Source organism: Cydia splendana, chromosome 18 (assembly GCF_910591565.1).
Source record: "Cydia splendana chromosome 18, ilCydSple1.2, whole genome shotgun sequence".
NCBI classification, from domain to species: domain Eukaryota; kingdom Metazoa; phylum Arthropoda; class Insecta; order Lepidoptera; family Tortricidae; genus Cydia; species Cydia splendana.
Window position 1 is genome coordinate 12947167 of NC_085977.1, and position 21696 is coordinate 12968862.

Genomic DNA, 21696 nt, shown 5'->3' on the forward strand with positions numbered 1-21696 from the left:
GCAGACTTTTCTTGGTCTAACTCTACTTATGTTAGGAAACCAACATTACCTTTGAATTAACCTGTAAACTGCAACTAAGAAGCTTCGTGCGCGAGTGTGGCCCATAATTTCCGAAAATCATTTTTTCTTCGAGGCAATTAGGTCCGTTCTCATATTTTGCGTTGCCCATAATTTCCCGAAATCATTCATTCTCGGTAGCAATTACTCCGTTCCCATATTTTCCCAATGGTTTTCTTCCGCAATCGCCTATTTTTAATATTTTTAAATTAATCTTTTCCTTATAGGTTTCGTTCTTTTAAATATCTAGGATAATATTTTCTTGTTACTGTATGTTAATAGTGTAGTAATTATATTTGTTACTTGTAGGTATTTCACATACAACAAATATCAAAAACACTAAAATTAAAACATAATCTACAAAACTACAAGTAAAACGCCAAACGCTGTCAGCCAATAACTCTAACCTACCTATCTCTGGGAGCAGATTCGTTTTTAGGGTCATCAAAAAAAAATAACCCTAACCTACCTATCTCTGGGAGCAGTTTCGTTTTAAGGGTCATCAAAAAAAAAATAACCCTAACCTACCTATCTCTGGGAGCAGTTTCGTTTTTAGGGTCATCAAAAAAAATAACCCTAACCTACCTATTTGAAAAAAACCTGGTTATTTTTACCACTAGCATTAAAAAAAAGAGAAAATATGGAGATAGAGAATATTTAGTTAGTGAAAAAAAAACCTACTGGTTATTTTAAAAAGAAAAGGGAATAAATTGAGAAAAGGAAAATTTAGTTTATGAAAAAATGTACACGAAAAATTAAATAAAGCGAAGAAATTCCACTGGGAAAAAATGAAAACGGAGTAATTGCCTCGAAGAAAAAATGATTTGCGGAAATTATGGGCCATTTTAGCGAGGCGATCCAAATTAAAAGGCTCAAAGTCTAACTAACATTATTGTTAGTTAGACTTTGAGCCCGGGAAAGCGCAACGTACGAGCAACCTACAGCTAGTTCCCTGAGCCCAAGGTCGACCACTACCCTAGGCAATGTTAACCCCTGCGATTTATGGATGGTGACCGCCCATGCTATAAACGTAAGTGGAAATTGACTCCTGGAACAGCCATGCCCTTGAACTAAAATCGCTAAAAAAATTTTCAAACAAAAACTCAAACGAATACGCTTACCTCGCGCTTCGCGCTCGCTTGATCAATCAGCAATATGATGATTAAGTGCAAAACATAAAAAAAACTTTTTACAAAAAAAAGCAAACCGACTTCAAAAAGGATGAAATAAAATATTATCCTTTTTGAAGTCTATGCGTTACCAACTGATATGTTTGAAGTCGGTGCCAAGCCAAATTTTGAAGCATACCATGATTTTCGTGCGATTCGATAAGGATGTACCTACGTTGGATTGCCTTACACGACGACAATGAACGTACATTCTGTAGGTACAGTCGACGTTAAAAATATGTTTACACTTTTCGCCTTATTACAAAGGAGTAAGGTGCAAAAGTGTAAATATATCTTTGACGTCGATTGTATCTAAGAACACACCTCAGAACACACGATCAAACCTTCTTGGCGCAGTCTGTACCATGTTTGTCGGCACATTAGTGGAAATCCAATGCATTTTTTTTTCGTCGTATTATTTAAAGAGCATTTCTTACTAATGCTCGAACAGTCTATAGCACGCAAGTGTGAGATTGGGACTGAGTAATGTCCCGTCCCTTATCCAGAGGACTACATTTCAAAATATAAAACAATTTAAGAAATTTACCTTCTTGCCAAATTTCACCTAAAGCGGTTCAGTTGTTTAGCCATGAAAAGGCGACAAAGAGGCAGACAAAATTACTTACACATTTGTAATAGTTATTAGTGCAGTTCTAATGGGATATATAGCTATAAAGCTGATTATTTTGACTGGTATTGTTACTACTTGGCTTGGCACCGACTTCAAACATATCAGTTGGTAACGCATAGACTTCAAAAAGGATAATATTTTATTTCATCCTTTTTGAAGTCGGTTTGCTTTTTTTTGTAAAAAGTTTTTATTTTTCCATTTTTAGTTTTAACGCATTGTTAAGAGCGCGACGCATGAATGAAAAACAAGATCATGTTTAACACTAAATTCGTGTACCTATTACTTTAATAAATATGTATGTAATCAGGAATTTTCTCGAGTCCGTCTGGGAAATTATAATTCCTGTCACTACTACACTAAATCCATCCTCCGCCCCGCCACTGGCCCAATCCCTCAACGCCCCGATCACTTAACCTCACAGCGCATCAACCCCTGATCCAGGAACCCCTCGACCCTGAACCAGGAATTGTCTCGAGTCCGTCTGGGAAATTATAATTCCTGTCAACTAAATCCATCCGCCCGCCCCGCCACTGACCCAATCCCTCAGCCCCCCGATCACTCAACCTCACAGCACATCAACCCCTGATCCAGGAACCCCTTGATCCTGAACCAGCAACCCTTCAACCGCCATTCCCCGACCCGTTAATCTCTGACCCCTTAACTCCTAACCCTAACCCCCGATCAGTAGCCTTACCAGCTTACCACGAGTTTAACATTGATATATTCGCTAGCATGTGTGTAACTTTCTTCCCATGCATCTCGCTCGTACTAACCTTAGTGTGAGCGAGATGCATAAAAAGTTACATTTAGATGCATAAGACGTTAGCGAATATGTCAATGTCAAACTCGTGGTAAGGCTACAGTTGCAGTACATCAAATTGGTGGTTTTCGGAAGCAAATGCTCGAGTTACTTTAGAAAACCCCGAAATCACTTAACACGTGCCTTTAAAAATTGAGGAGTTCCCTCAATTCCTCATGGATTCCATCATCAGACCAGAACCAAAAATAATACGGAAACACCTTGGAGGTAACTTCTTCCAAACAAAAAAAGAATTACTCAAATCGGATCACAGGTACCAGAGTAATCGCTGAACATACTTACATTTAAAGAAATCATCATCATTATCATCAAAATAATCATCATCATCAGGTCTATTTCATCAAATTAGTGGTTTTCGAGAGAAAATGCTCGAGTTGCTTAAGAAAACGCCCAAAACACCATGCATGTGCCTTTAAAAATTGAGGAGTTCCCTCAATTCCTCATGGATCCCATCATCAGAACAGAACCAAATTAAAATGGGACCAACTCGGAGGTATCTCCTTTCAAACAAAAAAAGAATTACTCAAATCGGACTACGGATGTCGGAGTAATCGGTGAACGTACATAGAAAAAAAAAAAAAAAATAGCCACAACCGAATACAGAACCTCCTCCTTCTATGAAATTGAAGTCGGTTAATAAAAAAATTTGCATTTACTGGGATCGAACCGGGTACCTATCCCATATCCTTGCTTGTAAGCGTCTATCCAACTGCGCTATGATAGCATTTAGATGAGCTGACGAAATTTGGTTACTTATTCTCGAGTAAGAATTTAAATATCTAATCTAAAGAGAATAAAGTGTATAGGGGGCAGCACAGGAGCCGTCAGATCTTTGGCGCGAAGCGTAGATATGTAGTTTATGATTCCGATGTAGCCCACGAGATGGCAGAACCTACTATGCACAAGGAAACGTACTTACGAGAACGGTAGATGGTAGCACTTGCTTTGGCAATGTACATGTGCACATATGTTTCCGATTCAGGCCACAAGATGGCAGGCCCTCCAACGCGCACGGTCCCTATAGTGGGCGCGCGTGAACTATAGGGGGTAGCATAGGAGCCGTCAGATTTTTGGCGTGAGGCGTAAATGTGACGTTTATGCTTCCGATGTAGTCCACAAGATGACAGAACCTACTATGCATAAGGAAACGTACCTACAAGAACGGTAGATCGTAGAACTTGTTTTGGCAATGTATATGTTTCCGATTCAGGCCACAAGATGGCAGACCCTCCAACGCGCACGGTCCCTATATGTAGTAGAGGGTTATTGTCATACTAAATTTTGTAGTCACAGTAAATTTACTGCCATCTTTCGATACAGGATTAAAATGAAAATGAAAAAAAAAATCAATAAATGTATATATGTATGGATAAATGATTTTTTTTTATTTTTAGAACGCCATATGATTTTGACCCATGTTCTTTTACTGATATGTGTAAAAATTGTTAAATATAAAATGGTGTCGCCATCTAGACGAGCATAGGCCAAAGGTATGGCGCCGTATATTCAAGAATCAAATTTTCTTTAAAGCGCAAAAAGCCATCATCTCTTGCAAAAAATAAACGAATGCGCTTAGCCCGCGCTTGATAAATAAAAAATACGATTTTTTTAATTTTTTCAAAATAAAAAATAAAATAAAAAACAACAATTGATACGAAATTTAAGTATACAAAAATACTAAAAGTTATGTAGCAGCATACAATTACTGGGGATGGAACCAGGGACCTCCCTATGCAAACAAAAAAGCGAACGTTTGCAAAATGCGCCATGATAGTTCTTACTAAAGCTGACGAAATTTAGCTACTCATTCTCAAGTAAAAACTAAATATCTAAATACCGCCGAAACCAGAGATACAAATTTTCTGAATTTTTGGCCATTTAATCTATAAACATATATCAAAAAGAAAAAACTCTTATGATATCGATACGACTATTTGTTTAGGCGACAGGTATCACGACTCCGCCATTTTTTAAAATTTCCAAAAACCGGATTGACAAAAAAATTTTATTTAGTCATAGAATCTGGTCACAAAATTTCATGAGAATCGGTTAAGAATTGCGACCTGTAGAGGAGAACATCCGGACATACGAAAGCAAAATGCCCGAGTCAAAACGTAGACCTTCGCTTCGCTTCGGTCAATTAAAAAATATGTACAATAAAATGAACTAATTTCTGTCAGTACTTGAATCTAAACCAATAAAATATCGTCACTGGCCTTAACGTTCTTGAATCCCATTCTTTGTCGAACCGTACGATCAACTTAGGCCGCGGGTGCGGGAATCAGCTTTGGCAACGCAGGCTCAGCGAGGTCCGTGGGTAAAGAAAAGCTTCAGCAGCAAACGTCCAAATAATAAGCAGCAACAGTAATAAGTAGCTCTTCAATTTAAAGATAGAAGGAAGGGCTGGAACAATCGTACGTTCTTAGACTTGTAGTCGAAACCTAACCCAAGCCTTATTCCGTTACGAGAACCAGTGACGTACATTTCGTACAAATAAGACTTGGATTAGGTTTAATTTCAACATAAACCTAAACTTAATGCTATATATACAATTATACAAACTTTACCTGCATTAGTGGCAGCCCTAGTATTAAACTTTATCACTAATTATAACCATACAGTCGCATTAAAATAATAATTACAGAATTGTGTTATATCCGACAACATTTCCAAAGGAAAAATTTACGAAGAAAAAACAAAAGACGGCGAAACCCTTAGTTTTTTATTTCCAACCGGCCAGTGCGCGCGGTGGCTGTACATGCAGGTTTGCCATGTTACAGGGATTTGGCGGGATTCTCCCGATTTTTAGCATGTGTTCCCGATTCCCGACAAAGTGAAAATTGTCCCGAAAAACAGCTTCACGTTATAAAACAATGAAATGAAATGAAATGAAAAATATTTATTTCGAGCAACTATGGACACATACAGATTTGTTAGTAGACTTACGTTCCTAATGTTAGTACCTAATTAACTATTACAATATATGTATATACACTGCTGGAAACATGCATTTCGCAGCAGTGTCTCATATACGGGCAGTCAAGTCTGTCCGCTATCACACACAGGATAGGGTTGGGGCTGGCCCGCACCCGGCGCACCAGGGAATAATTTAGATAATTTCAAGTTCGGAACTGTAGTCGAGCGAGCGAGCGACCCGCGTCGAGCGATGAGCGAAGATCTCAAAGATTTATACTATTTTTATATAAAAACGTCTATGGGCAGAGCAGCTGACGTAGTGCCAATAATGTAAAATATCGTTGTTTTTAATACAATTACTTTTTCCCGACTTAAGTCCCAAAATCCCGAAATATTGATATTTTTTCCCGATAATAGCGCCTTTCGATCTGGCAACCTTATATGGCTATGCTGTGTTGTACTATAAAATTAAGCGCCTCTGATTGGAAAGTACTTTAAAAAGCTATTTTAAGCGAGGTGAATAGGGGCTGCAATATCTACATAGCCTACAGGCGGAAAATGTCTAAATTCTCCACTCAAGAAACCAACTGTGTAGTTGTTACTTTAGTCACCTTGAGCTCTTAATTTTTATAAGGCCATTAGTGTGTTGAATTGATATTTTTCGAAATATTCTGTTGCTAAAAGTTTATACTTTGGATCTTTAGGATTTTGCGCTGGACCTGGCATCTAATGAGCTATATTTTTTAATACAGGATACGCTATAAATCTTGTTATTCCCGATTTGCTCTATAACCTCTGAATGGCATGAAAATGATTCACCTTAAATAGGAACAACAGTGAAATCTATACGAGTGGATAATACCAGAAACTACTTGCTTGGTGAGGTACTTTAGTTACAATGTACCTCTTCAAAGCCGTCAATTAGTTCAAAGTTTTTAAAGATTATATTGCTAATTCTTTATACTTATGTAAGATTATAGCCGCCATGCAGTCAGGACTCAGGATCACGAGGACTCAAAATAAAAAGCTTCGATTTGTAGTAAACTATTATAATCTTCCAAAAGGTACTAGTTTACAACGGTTTTCTTGACAAAACGGTGCAGAAGTGGTAGTTATTTGTGTAGAGGATGATGAAAGAGTGATTAGCAAAATTTGATTAGTACAAAAAGGTGGTTTAAATTTTAGTGCGTCTAATTGGCGCGATACACTGTATGTGGAGCGCTCCTATTGGTGCTTTAGATAAAAGTTCCGAATACTAGCAGAGGCCGATGGGTGCGTTTAGCTACTGCATTATGAATAGTTCTAGATTTTATCAAGATTAAAAAAATCAAAAAACGAATCAAAATTATTTATTATTTATTCAATCAAGAGTAAATTACAAATGACATCATAGTATTTAGTACCTCTTTTAAAGTAAATTATTACCTGTGTTGTGTTGTGTCTTACTCTTAATATTATACCAATAAACATTCGCAACAAGGATACTTAGAAGTTTCGGGGTCTAGGCAATCTGGTTCTTTGGTTGGTGGTGGTGGATTGGTGGTGGTTGGTGGTGGTGGATTGGTGGTGGTTGGTGGTGGATTGGTGGTGGTTGGTGGTGGATTGGTGGTGGGTGGTGGTGGTTTGGTGGTGGGTGGTTCATCCTCATCACTATTATCAGTGTCACCATTAACTCTCCTGCAGATTACTTTAGCGATAAATTCTGGATTGTTGTGTGACCATGGAGATTCCGTAATCCAACTAGTACATATAAAATGCACATTGTTGACTATAATCACATCGAATTCGAGGAAAATGTCTATTCCAGATTTCATTGATACTATTGCTTTCCTTACAGATATGTCCTTTACATCTCTTTTATTAAAAGGCTTACGGCCAGGGCTATCAAATAAGGAATCAAGACATAGTCGTGCTAAGTGTAGGTATTTAATGTTTTTAGGGTTTCGATATTTCTCAGGTCGAAGAGATTTGCTGGAACTTAACTTTTCATGAAACAGCGAATCACATTTATGAGTTACATGTTTTACATCCTTCCATTTTTGTTCCCATACATTGAAGTCACATGTTGTCGATTGGCCACTAACCAGGAATAATCGGAGTTTTATTTTAGTGATGATTCCTGAAACCACCTGTGTCGTAACTTTAATGACTGTAACATTTATTTTGTCTTGGTCTCTGACATTGAGATAGAAATGTACTAGTTCATTAGCAATTTTTTGATATTTAGGATCACTTGCATCTTGCTCTTGTACTCCTCCTATTATTCTGTTTGTCTCACCGCCGTAGCAGACCTGAAACACCATTTTGTAGCTGGTATTAAGAAGGAATAAAGTTCTAAAGGTTCGCCCTATTTTGTGAAATGTGTTTTTAAGGAGCATATGGAGCAACAGAGTAGAGTCTATCCCGAGCATTACGTTACCGTCGTTATCTAATTCTACGTGAGAAATTCAATACATAAGAAAATATAACTTACGTTAAGTAACACGTCAAACGAAAATGTTATGAATACGTAACATAGTCTGTATCTTTAGGTATTTAAATAAAATTAAACAAACAATTTGTACATTTTCGGGTAGGTAAAATATTTATAGGTTAACCAACCAAATATAAAACCGCCTGGATCAGTCACTGAATGACCTGACTTTAACCACAGAATAAATAATAGTACCTACTAGGTACAGAAGACTCAATCTCTAACAAAACGCGTCTGTTACGATCAGCACAGATATGGCCGCTAGGTGGCGACAGCGACACGCGCGGCTTATGGCTTTCCCCAAAATAGGGAATATTAGGCAAAGCTCTGTGTAGGTGGCACCTTTGTGGCACATACAGTAAACAAACCACATTGATACACGTCAATCACATGGCCTATCGCGAAACAAGAAAATCGAAATTTCGTTATCTAATCTCTCTATCACTCTTGCGTATTCGAGCGATAAAGAGGCAGATAACTAAATGTCGATTTTCGCGTTTACCGGTAGGCCCTTGTTAACAAACCGCCTTGAAGCATCAATGTCATATTTTAACGTCTGTGAAAACTTGTCAAAAAACAGTTTAAGGCACAGTATGTATAAGTTAGTCTATGAATTTACTGAGTCGGTAGTGCTGCACTCGGCGGCAGAACATTGCAGTAATATCCCCTATTGAGGCGGAACGGATGTACTTTTAGCTACCTGTAGCAAAGCGACGAAATCGCGGAGTGAGTCACGCCTGCTTTAACCTACATTATTTGATCATGTAATGTTTTCATCTACCCTCAACTGGCTTAAGGAGCCGTTTGCGGGTAGATTTTGTTTACTTTTATTTAAATACCTAAAGATACAGAATATAGACTACGAAAAAAAATAGAAAAGTATTGAACTCCTCCCTAAGCTGATTGAAGTAAGTACCTAGTTAATAAGAATTATAAAGCGTTCATGTAACTCACAATGTTTTAGCATGCTTGCCGGTTGAGCTTATCAGCAAGCAATGATCTTGCTAGTAACATGTGTTTCAGAATCCGATGTATTGATTTAAAGTACCCAACACGATTTTCACTCATAAAACTGAGTTTTGCGTTCTGTGTAGGCAACCTTGGCGTAAAAGTGAATAATCAAGACCAAATGTAGGTACTTTGTTCGTAAAACCCGCACAGTTACGAGAACATATTAACAAAATTCTGCCTGCGACCACAAATGTCCCGTTCGAAGCCCCAGGCCAAAGTGTGCTGTTTCAATATCAATCATAAATTCATAAATATCCGATGTGCCGAATTGCAATAAATATCTACTCAAGTTTGATGGCAATGTCCTTTTAACTACTATAAATGATGTAAAAAAATAATCCAACGCTGAACGATATTATTTAACAAACCTAGGTCGATTTTTGTAAGATTGCCCATAGTCTAATAAAACATGGTCTTCCATTCCCAGAGTGACACGGGGCTACGTCACAACAACATGGCCGCTATATATAGCGCTATCGCATATTATCATATAGCGCTGTCGCATGATGACGTAAGCCCGTGTCAGTTAGGTGACCTAGAAAAGACGGGAATGGAGTACCAGGCGGAGTATATTATTATACCATGAGATTGCCCAATGTTGCCCTATATTTGTTGGTATATAAACAAAAATTGAATATTTGCTTACCCCACACCAGATAAGCAGAAAAACAAAAATATTAACATGCATTCTTTCCCAGGAACAAGGAACAGGAACACAGTGATCCGTGATTGTATTTAATTTATAAAGATATGCGTTTGAAAGCCACGGTGTCACAAATCATAGGTAATTACTTTTTAATTAGGAATCAGCGACGGTCATAGTAAATTTGATACACTTAAGAGTGTTTATGCTTTTTCTGAAATAGCCACCAATGCTTCGTTTTTAGGATTCCGTAGTATATTAGGAACACAAGACTTGTGGTTTCGCTTTGTCCGTTTATGTATAGGTATTTTGTTCCGTCCATCGCATAACTCAGTGACACAGATTAATAAATAGTTATTACGTAACAGATACTTCATTCCCAAACAAAAGCAAAAATACCTACGCTATAATAGCCTACAAAACCTTAATAATAATGCCTGCTGCTCAGGACAAGAAGAAATGTACCATAAGTACGCGCACAAAGAGTCGAGACTGTGTTGCCCGCCGTTCGAGTCACGTGCCAACGCGTCTTCCTAAGAATGCGCTAGGGTTGTAGCTACCCTACCTATGATGATTATTGTAATAAAACGAATGTTGCGAATCAAATATGTTTTAGTTTTAATATAATGATTTATAATTTTTTCACTTCTCGGAATTCTCTGTTATTAAAATTTTATAGTTGAAAATATGTATCCTAAATCGCGTAAATAATTTTAATAAATATCCAGGAGCAAAGCAACGGACAATCAACGGTTTTCAAAAGTTGTGATACGGTGCTACCAGGCCGATTAATTATTACGTCGTCAAAATTATTTAAAAATACTTTTTCTAACCCTTCAATATAATTATTAAACTTTTCAGGTGGGACCTTTAGAAAGATGAATTTTTATTATAGGCCTTTTCCTTTGTTTTTTTGACTTTTTCACCCATCTACTGCACAATAATTACGTGGTTTCGGCATTTCGAAGCATAAGCGCGGGAAACGCGCGGTGCAATGCGATGCGAGCGCTGAGGCGGGCGTTCGGCGGCCCTCTGTCGGTTGTATCGTCGACGATACGCCGAGCGGTAGGCATATAGCGCGTGGCCTTGAGCCTGTGACGGAGGCCTGTCAGTGATTAGTACCTACTTTACCTCCTACGTCCCGATGTCCTTTTGAAAGCACAAAATAAAATTGAATCGAATTTATGTATGTTTATACTTTATGGAACTTAATTTTCTCAAGAAAATACATTTCACTTCATGAGAATATATACTAAAACAAGAGGTTATACAAAACAAACAAAAACCAAAAACAATAAATTATTTTTAGACTTTTTGTCACGACAACCTTGTAGCAGCACGCTGCAGGTAGCCTTGCACTATAAAAGTCCGAAGAATCGAATTTTGAACTATAATGGACCAGAAATTAAACCAAAATTACTTCTTTTAAGGTGCGAAACCATAACCGGCCAAGTGCGAGTCCGACTCGCGTTCCAAGGGTTCCGTACATTATACGATTTTTAACAGTGTATTTTTTAAAGTGAAACGTGAGTGAAATATATCTTTATAAAACCCGTAGGGGTCGGATCAAAAACTTAGTAGTTAAATCCGACTCACGCTTGACTGCAAATTTCTAATAGGTTTTCCTGACATCTGTCGGTAAAGAACTATTATATGTATTTTTTCATAATTTTAGACCCAGTAGCTTAGGAGATAAAGGGGGGGGGATGATTTGCCTATTTTATTGAATAACTTGTAAACTGTTTATTCTAAAATTATAAAAAAAATATAATTGTAATTCTCACAATGAGCTCTTTTATAAAGATTTGATAAGTAACATGATACCTATAGTTTGAAAATCTTGATTTTTAATTTTCGCATTTACCCCCAAAAGTGGCCCCCATATAAAATTAATTTGTTTACGTTACATGTCCGTCTTTGGATCACAAGCTTATATGTGTGTACCGAATTTCAACTTAATTGGTGCAATAATTTCGGAGAAAATAGGCAGTGACAGACTGACAGAAGCACGAGTGATCCTATACTTAATGGCTCCGTTTTTTCCTTTTGAGGTACGGAACCCTAAAAAGGTATAAATGGCGCGAGATACCTCATTTATGGTACCTGTTATGTTCGTAACTTATAAAAAGCCCCTTGCGATGGACGGACAACAACGGGATCCTACCGACACTGAGCATAGCTCGATATGGTCTTGACAGATTTTTCTTCTGGTTGTTTTGTAGTGTCAGAGCTCTCAAGGACATTCAACAGCAATTGGTTTTAAACTTGCTATTAGGGGCACAGAGTCCAGAAAAGCAATAGCGAACTCTTCTTTATTCCACCCCATGACTCATCTTCTCTAATATCACAAGAACAGGTACTTGTCGATTTTTGGCCATAAACAACGCAATCTAACAAGGATATTTTTATTAACATACATGCATACTATTCTAAATATTTCGACCTTTGTCCCAATTCGATTGTGCTAGCCCACTGCTTAGCGATTTGACTAGAACTCTGATCGCGGGAATCAACATTACCATATTATCATCTGCATAACATATAGGGTACCTACTGAGATTGGAGATCTGTAATAGTTATTTACGTTACAAGTGCGGAAAAGAGGAAATTGGAAACGAGTGGCGATAAATTAAAACACGTCCGAAAGGAGTGTTTTAAATCGACACGAGTTGCGAATTACCTATTCGCACGTGTATCGTCCAACGTTTTACAGTACATATGGTCCTTTAAACTTTTGACATACGCACGGAAAGTGCTCTTTCCCGCACTAGTGCGGGAAAGTAGAACCATATGTACTTACTGTAAAAATAATTTCGAGTAAGTATTGGGTGTTTGAGTTTTTTTCCCACTTAATATGATGTTTTCGCCCATTTCTCGTTTCTTTTGATGTTGACTGAAACAGCCTGATAAATATAGGCTTCTCCAATAAAATACGCAGGGATATATCCGTACAAATTGGGAAAATAATTAATAAAAACAGTTTCGATTGAAAACTCTTTTATTTATTCCAAAAACAAAAACCACTCCTCATTTGGTTATATGATTCTTAAAACACGTACAGTACCTACAACGTCTGATGACAAAGGCAATGATAACGTTTACAAATAGGTATACTTTGTACACTCGGTCGCAAAATTGCATGAAGTGAATGAATGAAATCATGCATAATGAAAGCATTCATAATGGTGTCTACAATTCCGCACCTCGTACAGGGTATTGCAAATATGTACATAGGTACCTGGATCTGTATAAATGATAAAGGGCGGAGAAATTTCATCAAAAAGTTAATATATTACGCAGCGACTCTACTGTTAACACGTTGTACAATTTCTGGCTTGTATTATCCAGTTGTATTCTTAACACAATTTACTTTTTTTATTTTCTAATATCCCTTTAAGTCTTGCCAAACTCTTGTGTAGCACTTTAGTTCATCAACATCCGCATTTAGCGGTCGAACGACGAAATTTATGTTAAACCATCTACCCGCGGCTAAACTACTGCTAACAAAAGTAACAACGATGTCAAACTTTCCTCTTATACCATTTTTAGAAGTTCTCATGTATTCTTTTAGCGCTCTTGACCCCAATATTAAATATCTTATCTTTTTACTAGTAGGATCTACCCAATCAGTTCTACCTTTAAGATAAGTTTTTTAATACAATTTACGCCGATTGGGATCTGGTCAATCAATTTATTTCGTGTACCAAAAACTACAGTGCAATTGTAATAACTGGAACCACCACCGTTCTCCTCGGATGCGAATACGTCTACTTTATAATAACGAATAGTTTCTTTACCAAGACGTGTCCGTATTTTACCTAAACCCCTAATCTCGCTCTCTTTAACTGTCCATCCCTTAGTATTAAAGTAATCGGTAATTGCTGTATTTATTAAGCTTTTGCTTTTGCTGACAGATTGAGATAGCCTTAGTTTAGAAGGACTGACTGACAATTGACTTTAATATTTTTGTTTTTTAGCCATGGTTGTTCCAATATCTCAGAATGGCATTGTAACGCGTTGCCTTTGGTAGGAATCGCCTTAAAATCGATTCGAATAATTACTCCTGAAACTACTTGTGAGGTAGCTTTAGTCACCCTAAGTTCTTTAAGTGTAAATTCACGTAAATTATGAGACGTTCGATATTTTTTAAAAGATTCTTCTGCGAATCGTTTGTACTTTGGATCGCTAGAGTCTTGATTCATTTCGCCGCCATATATCTGGCTGGTTCCAGATAACTTTTTATTCAAAAATGGTACACATTTCACTTCAATATTTTTGTTTTTTAGCCATGGTTGTTCCAATATCTCAGAATGGCATTGTAACGCGTTGCCTTTGGTAGGAATTGCCTTAAAATCGATTCGAATAATTACTCCTGAAACTACTTGTGAGGTAGCTTTAGTCACCCTAAGTTCTTTAAGTGTAAATTCACGTAAATTATGAGACGTTCGATATTTTTTTAAAGATTCTTCTGCGAATCGTTTGTACTTTGGATCGCTAGGGTCTTGATTCATTTCGCCGCCATCTATCTGGCTGGTTCCAGATAACTTTTTATTCAAAAATGGTACACATTTCACTTCAATATTTTTGTTTTTTAGCCATGGTTGTTCCAATATCTCAGAATGGCATTGTAACGCGTTGCCTTTGGTAGGAATTGCCTTAAAATCGATTCGAATAATGACTCCTGAAACTACTTGTGAGGTAGCTTTAGTCACCCTAAGTTCTTTAAGTGTAAATTCACGTAAATTATGAGACGTTCGATATTGTTTTAAAGATTCTTCTGCGAATTGTTTGTACTTTGGATCGCTAGGGTCTTGATTCATTTCGCCGCCATATATCTGGCTGGTTCCAGATAACTTTTTATTCAAAAATGGTACACATTTCACTTCAATATTTTTGTTTTTTAGCCATGGTTGTTCCAATATCTCAGAATGGCATTGTAACGCTTTGCCTTTGGTAGGAATTGCCTTAAAATCGATTCGAATAATTACTCCTGAAACTACTTGTGAGGTAGCTTTAGTCACCCTAAGTTCTTTAAGTGTAAATTCACGTAAATTATGAGACGTTCGATATTTTTTAAAAGATTCTTCTGCGAATCGTTTGTACTTTGGATCGCTAGGGTCTTGATTCATTTCGCCGCCATATATCTGGCTGGTTCCAGATAACTTTTTATTCAAAAATGGTACACATTTCACTTCAATATTTTTGTTTTTTAGCCATGGTTGTTCCAATATCTCAGAATGGCATTGTAACGCGTTGCCTTTGGTAGGAATTGCCTTAAAATCGATTCGAATAATTACTCCTGAAACTACTTGTGATGTAGCTTTAGTCACCCTAAGTTCTTTAAGTGTAAATAGACGTAAATTATGAGCCATTCGATATTTTTTTAAAGATTCTTCTGCCAATCGTTTGTACTTTGGATCGCCAGGGTCTTGATTCATTTCGCCGCCATCTATCTGGCTGGTTCCAGATAACTTTTTATTCAAAAATGGTACACATTTCACTTCAATATTTTTGTTTTTTAGCCATGGTTGTTCCAATATCTCAGAATGGCATTGTAACGCGTTGCCTTTGGTAGGAATTGCCTTAAAATCGATTCGAATAATTACTCCTGAAACTACTTGTGAGGTAGCTTTAGTCACCCTAAGTTCTTTAAGTGTAAATTCACGTAAATTATGAGACCTTCGATATTTTTTAAAAGATTCTTCTGCCAATCGTTTGTACTTTGGATCCCCAGGGTCTTGATTCATTTCGCCGCCATATATCGGGCCGGTTCCAGATAACATTTTATTAGGTAATGGTTCACATTTCACGTTAATAGTTTTACGTTTTTGCCTTGGCCGTTCCAAAATCTCCGAATGGCATTGTATTGACTGAAAATCTAATATTTGTTTGCCTGTGGTAAGAATTGCATTGAAATCGAGTCGAGTAATTAGTCCTGCAACAACTTGAGTGGTTACTCTAGTCACTATAAACTTCTTAACTGAAACAGATGAGAATCGAGACCGGTGTTTCTCTCGATACTTTTCAAAAGATTCTTTCGCTAAACGTTGGTACTTTGGGTCTTGAGGATCTTGTTGTTGTTCACCACCCAAATTTACCTCATTCAACTGACACGTAACGTTAAAATCATATTTGTCATCAACTTTTTCCCATATTTGTGATTTACAAGGAATTATCTGCCCTTCGTGAGACTCAACATGGAAATCAATGCGTATAATTGTTCCAGCTACCACTTGTGTGGTTACTTTGTCAATTTTAAATTTTTTTATGGGAATTTTGAGCCTGTTGTGTGATTTACGATACCTTTCGAAAGATTCTTTCGCTAAGCGTATGTACTTATCGTCGTTAGGATTTTGAAGTTCTTGGCCGCCTACTTCGTTTTCATTCGACTGGCCTAAAGGGACACCCTCTTCCCCGTCACTTTCTTTCTCCTTCTCTATCTCGTCTAGCCCTTCAGAATCTTTATTTTTACAAGAAACAGATTTAACAATTGTTTTTCGAAATACTAGAATATCAGAATGACAATCCATTTCTGGGACAGGGGGTAATGTACGTAATGCAAGACCCAACGGTCGCACTATGAAGTTAATCTTATATGCATAACCCTTAGTCACTCCATACGTAACAAAAGTGACAATGGTGTCTTTTTTGCCATATGGACTACGGTTCTTCCAATATTTCTCAAAGGCCTGTTCGGCCATACCCACATATTTCCTTTCGGAGGGATCAGTCCATTTTAATCCACCGATTTTTTTACCTTGATCTTCATAACAATTTAGACTAATATGTTTTAAAGTGTTCTTCAGAGTTTCATAAACTGAAGTACATATGAAAATGCTTGTTTTAGTTCGGACTGAAGAGGTAACATTAAAATTAATGTAAGTAATTTTAGCCCTACCTGCCTTTGTTGCTATATTATTAACACTCATCATGTTAAACCTTTTAATAATAATGTTTCTGTACTTTTCTCGCAAGTATTTTGCAGCGGATGTCTGTACTTCTTTTATGACCATAGGATCGTTAATATTTTGAGGTAAAGTTTGGCTGTCGATATCCGGTTCGTTTTCACCAGGCTCTCCCGGTTCAGATTTTTCTTCTTGAGGCGGTCCGAGTTCAGAAAGTTGTGTTTCGTCTGGTTTTTCTTCTTGAGGCGGTTCGAGTTCAGGAAGTTGTGTTTCGTCTGGTTTTTCATCTTGAGGCGGTTCGAGTTCAGGAGGTTGCGTTTTGCCCGGTTTTTCTTCTTGAGGCGGTCCCAGTTCAGGAAGTTGTGTTTCGTCTGGTTTTTTTCCTGTAGTGATATCGCAATCTATATCGGTAACTTTAGTCGAGTCTATATTTTCCCATGGTGTTTCTACAACTACGCTCTTACATTTGTAACGATCATTGTTGACAGTAATGACATCAAAAGTTAGGACAGTCATAATTTTGGAATCTACCTTAACTTTTGCCCTTGATACAGTTATTTTTTTTACGTCTTCTTTTTTAAAAGGTCTTTCGCCTGGCATGGCAAAAAAATCGCTTATAGAGAGGCTTGCTAATTTTTGATATTTCGGATTTTTAGGGTCCCGTTCCTGACCGGGTCGAGAATTAACTCTGTTGCTTAGTTGTTTTTTCGAAAAAAGCGGCGACTCACATTCAAAAGTTACAAATTTTTGTTTTTCCCATTCTTTCTCCCATATTTTAGAATTGCATATTGGCGATTTACCGTTAATCAGGAAAATTTGGAATTGTATTTTAGTGATGGTCCCTTCAACCTCCTGTGTCGTAACCTTATGCACTGTTACTTTCTTAATATTTTTTGCTTTTATATGTAAGTAGGTACGTGCTAATTCTTCAGCCATTTTTTGGTATTTAGGGTTATTTGGATCTTGTTCCTTTTCCCCGCCAGGTGATACGCCAGCATCATATCCGTAGCAGATCTGAAAAATCGTTATCCAGCTAAAGTCAGACTTCATATTGAAATTGCGTAAACGGTATACCCGAAAATAATTTAGAGATTTAAAAAAAACTGTCATTTTGTATGGGCGAAGCCAAAGCGAACGCGTAAACCCTTCGACTATTTAATGAAATGAAAGGGGTAGGTACGCTGAGCGAATACTGCCCCAACACTTATTTTAGGACGCACGCCGCGACAGCACTCGCCAAAAAGTAGGCCCAATTGATAGTGGATGGAATCTAAAATAGGCTACAAGTAGGTACAGTCAGCCGCAGAAGTTGCTAAGCGGGCCAGGTGTTCAAAATGATCTTGACGCGACTTTATTGTCAAGAGAATAAGATCGTGTCAAGGTAATTTTGAACACCTCGCGCTTAGCAACTTCAGCTGCTGACTGTACTACAGAAGAGCCTCAGAGAGAGGATGTAGAAGAAAGCGAATAAAAAAACCGAAAAAACAAGTGCGAGTCAAACTCGCCCACCGAGATTTCTGTACTTATTTGTTCTTATAGCGGCAACAGAAATACATCATCTGTGAAAATTTCAACTGTCTAGCTATCACGGTTTGTGAGATACAGCCTGGTGACAGACGGACGGACGGACGGACGGACTGACGGACGGACGGACAGCGGAGTCTTAGTAATAGGGTCCCGTTTTACCCTTTGGGTACGGAACCCTAAAAAGTGATATCAATGATCGAACTAATATGGTTAACATGCCGAATACTGATGGCGGCTGATGAAATGGTGGAATATTTGCGCAACACCCGTTACGATGAAAGCGTTACACCCATCCCCTCTAAATTTTTACCGGGTGTATTAAAAATACATTAACTTCGTAAGGCCCACCATAGAAAGTGTCCCTTTTTTAGGGTTCCGTACCTCAAAAGGAGAAAACGGAACCCTTATAGGATCACTCGTGCGTCTGTCTGTCTGTCCGACCATTCCCCCCTCTTTATCTCTGAAACTACTGGGCCTAAAATTTTGAAAAAATTACACAAAATAGTACTTTACCTATAGATGACAAGAAAACCTATTAGAAGTGTGCAGTCAATCATGAGTCGGACTTATGTACGGAACCCTTGGAACGCGAGTCCGACTCGCACTTGACCGATTTTTAATTTGAGCCTTGTTGTATAATAAGTACATTAGGGTGACTTTCGTTTGTTTTAGAAAAAAATGAACCAAAAGAAATGCTACTTTATTTCGTTTTTGTTAGGTTTAAATTAGATTGAAACAACGTGTACATTGCAATGCACATTGGGCCTTACGAGGTTAAATGAGTTTTATTAGTCATAGTTATTAAGGAGACTTTCCAAAAAATCTTCTCGTTTATTAAAAGAACGTTAGTGCCGTAAAGGTGCCTTACAGAAAACCCTCCATGCGTGGCCCGACACAAACTTGACTTGGTTTTTTTTTTATTTCTCACTTGAAGATAAAAGTTAAAAAGCATACTAAATTACTAAAATACTTACCCAGCCTGATGTTAGCAGGAATAATAATAGTATATTAAAACGCATACTAATTCGGCGCGCACAATCGTAGTTAATGGTTATGTACAACAGAACATAATTCTTTATACCAATGGATTTCTGTTAATGAAAATTATTTTCCAATTAAGTAATTTTCACCGCTCACTAACGTCAATTTTCTACACTTTTTAATTAAGGGTGGTACCACGGCTTCGACCAGCTGATTGATTATGAGAAGTACGTGTACAGTCGCCATCAGATATATCGGAGCGGCCAAGGTGCTCACAAATATCAATCAATCAATCAATCAAAGCATTTATTTTCAGGCTACTAAGGCCCATAGATACATACCTTACAAACTAACATATATATACAATAATAAAAAACTTAAATACTAAAAAATCATTTTCGTGACGCAGTTTTCTGTTGCGGCGTCACTTGCTCTGGTGTAGGATTCGGCAGATTCCCACGGAACCGCCGAAATATCACACCCTTCGGCCAGAAGTCCGTGCTCGCGATGGCTTCCAGCAGCAGCCGCGGCACGCGCACCACAAACGAGCTGAAGTGCACGTAATGTCGCGATCGTAGCTTGAACACTTTCAACTCGTAACGGGTCTTCTTGCGAAGATATTCCACCACATCGTCTGCCGTGGCGGAAACATGCAGGCGCGATACGTATAGCGCCGTATTCGGCGTGGCAGCCCTCAGTCCAGATGCAATATCTGGCTCCGCTGTGCCACACTGGCTCTTGCGGGGCGCCTTGCGCGGCCGCCTCTCCTTCGACGCCTGCGGGAAACCTTTTTCGGCGCGGGGTAGCTTCTCATCTCGAGAAGCAGATTCGGGCACCTTCGGAGGTGCCTTTCTTTGTTTTGCAGCAGCAGCGTAATCGAGACCAGGAGTCACTGATACACCAACTGGAGCAGATGACGGTACGACGAGACGCGGCGTGCGGGGTGCGGGGGGCGGGCCGGCGGCGGGGACTGGCGTCATATCGCTCGTTGCTGACCCAGCATTGCACACAATTGCACGCGCATCACTACACGAGCCCAAGTCAGTGGCCTCGTGTGACCTACATACCGAAACAGTGGCACGGAGTGTCACTACCTCAGTACGAAGTTCACAAATGGTGTTATTGGCCACCTCTAACTTAGACTGCACCTCTGCCAAACTTGTCTTCAGGAATGTTATGTCCTTCAGCAGCCTGGTGACGTCGACGTGGTCGAAGGTAACCGGCGGTAACCGGTCCAGCCGCTTCGCAACGAAGGCAGGCACGTCGTCTGGATCGGTCTCCTTGAACAGTTTAATGATGTCCTGGAGACTCTTCACACCCCCATCCCTCCGACGGGATGGCATCTGGTCGGTTTTCCCGAGCGACTGGAAAAGCAGCGCCTTGCCACTGCAAATATCGTCTTCACTAAAACTTGATTTGCAGATCTGCCTGATGCTGACTTCGTCCATGGTGTCTACGGCATTCTGTACGAACGCCAGTAACCTGGTTTACAAAAAAATCTTAACTTACGAGTATTATAATGTACCTAGTATTTGTAACATAGTTAAATTAGTTACCCGTTATCATTTATTCATCTTTAATGTGTAAATACTCATTGAAGTGATGACTGGATAGCCCACTGAAGTGGCCACTTAAAAAACAAATAAATAGCTGACATGCGTCATTATGACTTATGTGTAGTCCAAGTACGTTTATAAATAACGCAGTTAGTTGCTATGATATTTGGAATTTCACATTATAAATACTAGGTATCAAATACTAAGTACAAATACTCGAAAGTGAATTGATTGATTTGCGAACCTTACCTATCATTCTGACATGCCACGAAAATGCCCGCTGGAGTCCGACGTATGCTAGTATTATAAATACGTAGAGGTACCTATTGATATAGATCTGTATCTATGACATCGGTTACACGCTAATTCTGGCGTCAGTTCAGTCCATCAGTCTGGTCAGACTGACGGGAGAATTATCGTGTAACACGCGGACTGATGGACTGAACTGACGCCAGAAATACCGTGTAACAGATGTCTATGACTGTTCAAAGAATTTAATTTCCGGCCCATTTCGAACCTTGTCACAGTGAAAATCAATATGAGTCGCTAACAACCTCATACTATTGTCACTGTGACAAAGTGCAAAGTGGATAAGAAATTAAATTCATTAACTGTACAGTCACCTGCAATAATATGTTACTTACTCTTCGAATGCCGCAAAAATATGTGACACGCTCTTATGACTCTACAAATACGATCGAGTCAGATATTTTTGTGGCCTTAGTCGTGTAACATATTATTGCAGGTGACTGTACAGGGTCCATCAGATATTATATTGGAGCTGGTGCTCAAAAATATCTGAACACGAACTAACCCCTTGGCAATAGAGTGTTCAGATATTTGAATGTTACCTTAAAGCGATCCATAATACGCCTGCAGACGTCAATTGCATGCGATTTCCGATAGATACATTGCCGATCGATTAAATTCCACAAAGTATACCTATCAAAAATAACATGCGATATCGGTGATGTTTGTAAAGTCCCTTAGACAGACTCTTTACCTAG

The 21696-nt window shown here is 38.4% G+C and overlaps 1 protein-coding gene and 1 long non-coding RNA gene across 4 annotated transcripts in view; both read right to left on the reverse strand.

Moving 5' to 3' along the window:
- The window catches only part of LOC134799162 (uncharacterized), a 409935-nt gene that overhangs the window by 374483 nt on the left and 13756 nt on the right, over positions 1-21696 (reverse strand). The gene's annotated exons all lie outside the window — the stretch shown is intronic.
- Positions 6933-21199, reverse strand: LOC134799083 (uncharacterized). Of its 3 annotated transcripts, none has more exons than XR_010145331.1 (2): positions 9724-9974; positions 6933-7884 (listed from the first exon to the last, which is right to left on the reverse strand). XR_010145331.1 is itself a non-coding variant. In XM_063771461.1 (2 exons), exon 1 carries the CDS (start codon positions 20579-20581, stop codon positions 19526-19528), a length of 1056 nt encoding a protein of 351 aa, XP_063627531.1. In that variant the 5' UTR covers positions 20582-21199; the 3' UTR covers positions 6933-7884; positions 19127-19525. The 3 variants fall into 3 exon arrangements, 2 of the variants coding, with proteins under 2 accessions (XP_063627531.1, XP_063627530.1); XM_063771461.1 differs by lacking the exon at positions 9724-9974 and adding an exon at positions 19127-21199; XM_063771460.1 differs by lacking the exons at positions 6933-7884; positions 9724-9974 and adding exons at positions 12701-17639; positions 19127-19276.